The sequence below is a fragment of the Myotis brandtii genome, unplaced genomic scaffold (genome assembly GCF_000412655.1).
Source record: "Myotis brandtii unplaced genomic scaffold, ASM41265v1 scaffold240, whole genome shotgun sequence".
Classification (NCBI taxonomy): domain Eukaryota; kingdom Metazoa; phylum Chordata; class Mammalia; order Chiroptera; family Vespertilionidae; genus Myotis; species Myotis brandtii.
Window position 1 is genome coordinate 706,288 of NW_005359064.1, and position 8,018 is coordinate 714,305.

An 8,018-nucleotide genomic window follows, 5' to 3' on the forward strand; every position below is an offset into this window, starting at 1 on the left:
TATGGAATAGCACATCAGGTAAATGGCCTCCATGGCTTTGCTGGCACATATGCAAAGCCGTGGTCTTCATTGGTCTTCATTGTCCCTGCTCCTGGGCCATAATTGGTACTTGGTAATGCTTATCAAATTGAAGGGATTGAAATCAAAGGGCAACAGATATTAGAATCTGATTCAATAAACCAAGTAAAATTAGGCTTTTATTTTTTGTTGTTGTTGTTAATGCTCACACAAAATTCAAATCTTGCGTGAATTTTGGGACACCCTATATAATTACTACATATTGTTGTGATTAATCACTATGCCTTAATTATGTTCAATTTGTAACAATGAAATTGGGGGTCACCACAACATGAGGAACTGTATTAAAGGATCGCGGCATTAGGAAGGTTGAGAACCACTGCAAAAGTTCCTGTTCGGATTCACATAGGGTTTATGAGAAAATATTACACCATTTTTTTAAAAAGTAGCTGTTCTGTTACAAGTATACAGTTGCTCGTATACAGTATAGTATTGCTTTTACTGTAGTGACAGTCAGATGCAGGATTGCCTGGGAAATGTTGAAATGGCTGTGCAGACGGCAGGTCTCTGGCTTAAGACCACTTCTAAGGAACGTAGATAATTTTTGTATTTGGGATGCCCACTAGAAATATATTTTGAATTTGGTTTAATAATTCTAAAAGATGTATTACAGAATTTTACACCTGAAACCTATATAATTTTACTAACCAACATCACCCCAATAAATTCAATAAACTTTAAAAAAAACATAATATAATAAAAAAATATTGAAAAAATCCTGTGTGCCATATATTATATAAAGTGAATACAAAATGCAAGACTATTCTGTAATACTATTTTGCAATATAAAATAAGTCAGTAGTTTATTTAAATATTTAATAAATTCTGAGTTCAAAATATGGTTCAAAATAATTTTTTTTTTTGCTCATTGATATATTTGCATACCCAAACATTGTTTACCTATTTCCAAATTTAGTTTTTGTTTTAAAGACATTAAACAGTGTGATTAAAATAAGACTAAAAGTGAAATATAAAAATTATTATTGTTTAAAGAATTACGTTCTGTTGAATAAAGATAGGTCCATATGCTTTGTTGAGAGATGCATAGGACTCAGAACTGACATTTCATTTTAATCATGTAGGTACTTAACTTGAATGTTTTTCCCAAAGGAATATCATTCTTCTTTAGGATACAGATGACTTATAAAATGTATTTGTATATAGTGGCTAACTTATTTTTCTATGATAAGAATGTTGAATCTATTTTTCCACTTGACAAATTATTCCATTAAGATCCATTTTAACTTTCAAGGAAAAAATAAAGATTTGTCCTGAAACATGTTAAGAGCAAATCTTCATCTATCGTAAGAGTTACTTGACTTCTTTGGCTCCATAACCTTATTCATATAATAGAGTAATAACAATAAGGCTTTCCTCACAGGGTAAATGTACAAATTATATGAATTAATGTATAATGAAGAATTTGGAGCAGTGCTTAGTACATTCTAAGAGCTCAATAAATGTTAGCTGTTTATTATTATTAATTACTAGAGGTCCAGTGCACGAAATTTCGTGCATGAGGGGGGAGGTCCCCCATCCTGGCCTGCACCCTCTCACCATCAAGGACCACTCAGGGGATGTCCAACTGCCGGCTTAGGCCCTCTCACAGTCCAGGACCCCTTACTCCTTACTGCTTGCCTACAGTAAGAAGCCGGGCTCACGGTTGGCGAGCACAGCGGCAGTGGTGGGAGCCTCTCCTGTCTCCGAGGCAGCGCTAAGGAGCTGCGAGCTCGGCTTCTGGCTGAGCAGCGCTCCCCCTGTGGGCGCGAGCCCGGCTTCTGGCTGAGCAGCGCTCCCTCCCCCTGTGGGAACGTACTGACCACCAGGGGGCAGCTCCTGCGTTGAGTGTCTGCCCCCTGTGTCAGTGTGCGTCATAGTGACTGGTTGTTCTGCCGTTCAGTCGATTTGCATATTAGAGTTTTATTATATAGGATTATTATTATTGTTTTTATTATACACTACATCTTGACAGGCCCTCTAGAATGAGTTAGCTGCAGATTGTAACCCTAAGTAACTCAACTGCTTTTTTTAAGTGGGGTAATTTATGAGTGTCCATTAAAAAAAATATTTTAAAATTTGTAAAATATATTGTTTTTCAGTTTTAGAATAGGCATTACCAGGCTATATTTTTTGGTAAAAACTGTTTTTCTTGTTTGTGATGATATGCTATACAAATAGAGAGAAACATTGGCTATTTATTTGGGCTGTCGGGCATGCCTCCAGTTCTTTTCAACCTATGCCATTACATCAGAATATAAATGAAAATAAAAGGGGTTAGCGCACAGTCCTCTTTTGTCCCACTTCAGTTTGCACTTTGATCTCACAAATTACTATTTTCTGATTTTGTTAGTATTTTGATACAGGCTTTGAAGAATCAATACTATGAAACATTTAGAAAAAAAATGCATCTTGCTCAATGATAATTTTTGACTTTGGTAATGAAAGGCTGATTTGAGATAAATTAATACCCCAAACATCTATTCTTTAAAAAAAATGTTTTATTAGCGACAAGCAACAGAATATGGTAGAGATGAGAAAGTAGGAGAGGTGTACTAAAAAACTGTTTGAAATTCATGGAAGATTGTTTTTAGAACTCCTGCAGATTTTAGAAGAAAGCTGGCATAGCATTTTGAAAGGGTATCCAGGAGACAAATGGGCCTATAAATCTGGAGAGAGAGAATTTGTCTTTTTGAATACTGAGATATTGAAATTTTCTACTCTAACGGTGCTCTACCTGGTGTTACAATTAAGGTAGTTTGGCAAGGTTCAGAGCATACAGCTCAGCACGGGATCAGAACTTTTCTGGCTGTAGAGCTCTTTTCCTTGGGGTCTTTTCCAGCATCCAGTGATAAATCAATTCTTTCAAATAGTAATGAACATTTTTTAGGCTAAGTACCAGGCATATTGTATGCCTTCCCTACATCAGCTTGTTTAATCTTTATCCCAACTCTCTGATATAGTTACCTTTTTTAAAACCCTATTTTTCAAATTTAAAAAAAATCCACTAAGGCATCAGTTTAGGAACTTTTGCTTCTATTCAGAGGTAGTAAGGGGCTGAGGTATTGATACTTGAATAAACATGTGCTAAAATCCAAATTTAAAAATTGCCAGTCTTATATTGCCTCCCAACTGAAAACAGTTGTAGGATTTACTGCACTAGACAGGGAAGATCCAGGCATCCTAGAACTTTGGAAATACTATATAGGCCTTTAATATTTATTGAAAAAATTTACAAATGCCATTAGTAAAAATTCTGACTTTCATGTTCTTAAAGGAAAATAGAATCGCACAGCCCCTTTGTCTTATTCATCCTGGTGGGTGAGTTACTAGCTTCTACTCAGATCAGAAATGCTCTTTCATTTGAAAGGGATAATTTGATTATATAAGTGTTCACGCTTAATATGTTTGTTCATTTATTATACACCCAATGATTATTTTCCCTGGCAATCTCTTCTCAGCCAAGCAGCCTTGTTGTTTCCAAACCAAAACAGTCGATCTGTTTCCAGAGAAGGGCCCTCCCCAAACTACAATCTGAACAGAGAAATAAATTCCTCAGGCCCTGAACCTCACTGTGCAAGGAATATGCACTGGCACTTTCTGAGAACGCCATATTAGAGGGAAAAAAAACAATTTTAAAGGAAACGTGATAACTTTCATTCTGAGTGACATGTCTTTATTAAGAATGGGGTGAACAAAGAAAAGTATAACACAATCATATCTTTGGCCTCCAAATTAAAAATGCAAGTAATATTCTAACTGATAACTCCCTGCAGACAGTAAGTATTAGGACATTGTGTTGGTAAATGAGTTTTGCTGTGTCTTTCTCTGGTGGTGTAGGCAGCCATGGTTAGAAACAGGGCCCTTAGGAAGCAGTCTCTCCAGGGCGCACTTCCTGTGCATGAACAGACTGAGAGCAGAGCCAGTGACCACCCTGATATTCCAATTATTTATTATTATTGCTTAGCTGATAGAGCAGAGTACACATATTTAATAAGCTTATCAGAAAAGTTATAGAAATTAATTCTTAGTATTTTTGAACAGGTATTGAAAAGAGCCTTTTCATATACCCTGCTCATAGAAATACAAACTATTATATGCTTTAAGGAAAGCAGTTTGGCAATTTGTGTCAAAATGCTTTTAAAAATGCGTACTTTTCGTCTTAGTAATTTGATTTCTAAAATTTTATCCTAAGGAAAAAACAAAAAGTCTACATGACAATTTAATTATGAAAACTTTTATCTTGGCATTATGTATAAGAAACTCAAATGTTCCAACAGTAAAGTTTTCTATGTCCGTATAATGTATGTGAGGATTTCTCAACCTTGACACTACTGATATTTTGAGCCTGGTATTTCCTTTCCATAGGCGCTGGCTGTGTTGTGCACTGTAGGATGTTCAACACCATCGCTGGCCTCTGCCCACTAGATACCAGTGGTACCCCTACCTTCCTCACCCTTATTGTGATAACCAAAAATGTCTCCAGACATTGCCATATGTCCCCTGGGGGGTGAAATTGCCTCTGATTGGGAATCATTGATGTATAGTAAGCAGATTTTTAAATAGTTTAAAATGAATATTTTAAAAGTAAAATACTGAATATCTTGTTAAATTAAAAAAAAAAGGGGGGGGGGAAGCCCTAACCAGTTTGGCTCAGTGGATAGAGCATCGGCCTGCTGACTGAAAGGTCCCAGGTTCGATTTCGGTCACGGGCATGTACCTTGGTTGTGGGTACATCCCCAGTAGGAGGTGTGCAGGAGGCAGCTGATCGATGTTTCTCTCTCATCGATGTTTCTAACTCTCTATCCCTCTCCCTTCCTCTCTATAAAAAATCAATAAAATATATATTTTTTTAAAAAGGTGAATGTTTGCCACAAAAAAGTAAGATACCAGTAGACCAATTTAGAGGATGTAAAGTTTCTTTAATGGCAAAGGGTTGCTCTGATGGTTCTGTGCAAAGCCAGATATTTCCAAAGGATCTGTCAGAGCAGGCCTGAATAACACAGCCACCCATAATATGTCCACATGAGAGGATCCTGCCAGGTGCTGGAAGCTTTCCTTTTGTGGTCCCAATAGGAATTTAGGAATTTTTTTTACCTTAACCCCTCCCCCCAGGCCCACCCTATTTTCAGCTTTTCCCAGGATTTGGCTTTTCATCTGCCTCCTTGCCTAGTGCAAATACATAATCTATATGAACATTTCTGAATTCACTCTGAGTCTAGATAAATCAAAGTTTCAATTTCCAGCCTCCCTCAAGAGGCCCAAGCTTTAGGTCAACATGCTATGTGTCTTCTCAACCAGTTAACAGGTTCAGGATGCTTTTCCTTAAGAAATTTTAAGTTTGCAGATATGCATACTTATTGTAAAAGTTACTTCTTGGAGATAACTTTATATGTGATTTAAAAGTTAAGCACTTTATTTTTAATGTTTATTATTGAAACTACTTTCTAAAAGAGAACAATAAATTATTTAAATCATAATTCTTAAGGAAAAGAATTAAATTGATTTTAAATATCTTGGACAGCTTTTAATATATTAGTCCTATTAGTAAGAGGACTATATAAATGAAGCCATTCAGATTCTGGAGGTCCAGGAACATATGTCCCACAGATGAAGGGCAACTACTGTATACAGGAGAGAGGATATGTGATATTGGAAAGGCCTAACAAGACAAGAGAGTCCATGGAAGCTTCATGGAAGAAATAGCATTTGCAAAGGGCCTTGAAAGAACCTAAAATCCCTGCAGTCAAATAGGAGCCATTGCCAGTGGGCTGAAGAGCATGGGAAAGGCAGACCAGGTTGGCAAGCCTGGCAGAGGCAGTGTGGCACAGTGGGCCCTGCCTGGGCTTTGGAACTCTGGCTCTGACATTTACTAAGTGCCCACAACTTTCCCATCCCCATCTGTCAAATGGAAAAAATACCTACTTCATAGGACATTTGTGAGTATTCCATGGGAAAGTTTTTGGCACAGAAATGCTAAAAAGAAAAGAAAAAGTTATTTTTTTTCTATTTTCTAAAAACAATGGTTCTTTCAGTTTTAGGGGAATAGAGAATAGAAAAGAAATTTTATTTTAGAACTTTTAACAGAGATCTATAAAAACCATAGAATCATATTATTCTTGACCACATCTAATTTGATTAATTTACTGAAAAATAGTTCATAAGGGTTTAAATTAATATATTAGTATGAAAAACAGTGATCTATGGTTATACCACTTTTCTAGAAGTTCTTAGGGGTATTTTGAAAGCTTAGCATCAAGAATACATTGTCTAAATGATTAGTGGTCTCCAAATTAGCAATGGGGTTCCCTGTTTGTTGTTCATATTAAAATTCATTTTTTCTTTGTTCTTGGATAGTAACCCACTTCCGTTCTTAATTATGTTCTTCACAGGCTAATATTAGTGCTAGTTCATCATCTTTGGGTACCCAGTAGTTGGGGACCATTCTTTAAAAGTGTCTAGATATGACCTAGACTTGTTGCCCATGAGGGAAAGCTGGCATGGCACAAACAAGTCATTGTAGTTATTGTCCAGCTTCATCCATACTTCCCAGAAAATACTAGTGTCCTTGTTCTCTTCCTTTTCTACTCCGTAACCTCTCCCATCCCCACCCATTGCTACACTTTCACTCTCTTATTGTGATAAGAAAGTTTTTCCTAAAAGTAAAAGTTATCATAAAATGTAATTCCTGACCTATCCTTCCAGTTCCTTGACACATGTTTTCAGTGTGCTGTGGAAATTGGTTTGTACTTCTCAGATCAAATAGTATTATCTTTTTTTAAAACAGCTGTCCCCTATGGACAGTGTATGTTATGAGACTTAGTGCCATTTAGCATTTGGAATTGTTCTTTCTTCTTGAATTGGAAATAAGAATTAGCAAAAATTACCATGTTATGACGTCACAGCATAATTTCAGAGTCTGTCTATAGGGGCAGTATTTTTGGTAACAGGGAAATATTATACAGGCAATGCTGCATACCAATTAGTTGTATTAAAATATATATTATGCACAGCTCTGACTTGGCTTAAAAAGTTTCCTTGACAACATCATTTAACTTCTTACTGTTCTTTTCATGTTGCTAGTATAAATATCGAATATGTTTTTGTTCAAAACATCAATTAGGCTTCAGTATAAGCTTTATTAATACAGATCTGTTATTACAAGTAGACTGCTGAGCTGTGATAATTTGCACAGCAGGAACAATAAAATATCTTCTTTCTGTTTGGTTCTATCCCAGAACACTTGGCTTTTTAATTTTTTTTAACAGAGCCTTCCAGGATCTCTTTTACAATCATAATGAAATCTTCATAGCTCTGATAAGCAAAAGCATTGTTTTCTTCAAGGGTAAACAATGGGAAGGCCCGAAGTTACAGATAGATTAAAAAAGGCACATGTTAGTTCTAGATCCCCACTTCTAATATCTTTCATTGTTTTCTCCATGTAGCCAGAACCCCCCACTTCCTGCGGATCCAGAATGTGGAAGTGAATGCCGGCCAGTTTGCCACTTTCCAGTGCAGTGCCATCGGCAGGACCATGGCAGGGGACAGGCTCTGGTTGCAGGTACAGTAACTCATTTCACCAATTTATTAAAAGTCCAGTGGGAAGAATACCTGCCCCCTGGGGAGGGGCCCAGAGAACTGGATCAGTGCCAGGTCCTAGTGGAAGATGGATGGTGTGGGGAGTTTTCCGGTACCCTTTCTTCTTACTAAGTGGCCAGAATACTAAGAGTCCTAGATACGCTAATTATTGTTTGTCACAGACCTTGTTTTGAATTTGTTTTTCCCCCTTTACTTGTGCTTAGCCATCTTGCTTTGAAGAGCTGATTGTCAAATTACTTTAAGAGCATTATATTAAAGTACAAATAGTACCCTCTTCCTACTTTTCCTCAAGAAAACTCCAAAAATTTTCTCTTCTCTTCTCTCCTCTCCTCTCCTCTCCTCTC

At 36.7% G+C, this 8,018-nt stretch overlaps 1 protein-coding gene across 1 annotated transcript in view; it reads left to right on the forward strand.

The window, feature by feature from the left end:
- The window catches only part of PTPRM (protein tyrosine phosphatase, receptor type, M), a 465,580-nt gene that overhangs the window by 99,102 nt on the left and 358,460 nt on the right, over positions 1-8,018 (forward strand). The window contains exon 4 of the mRNA XM_014540254.1: positions 7,521-7,636. Coding sequence (XP_014395740.1) covers positions 7,521-7,636 — 116 coding nt within the window. The remainder of the gene's footprint in view (positions 1-7,520; positions 7,637-8,018) is intronic.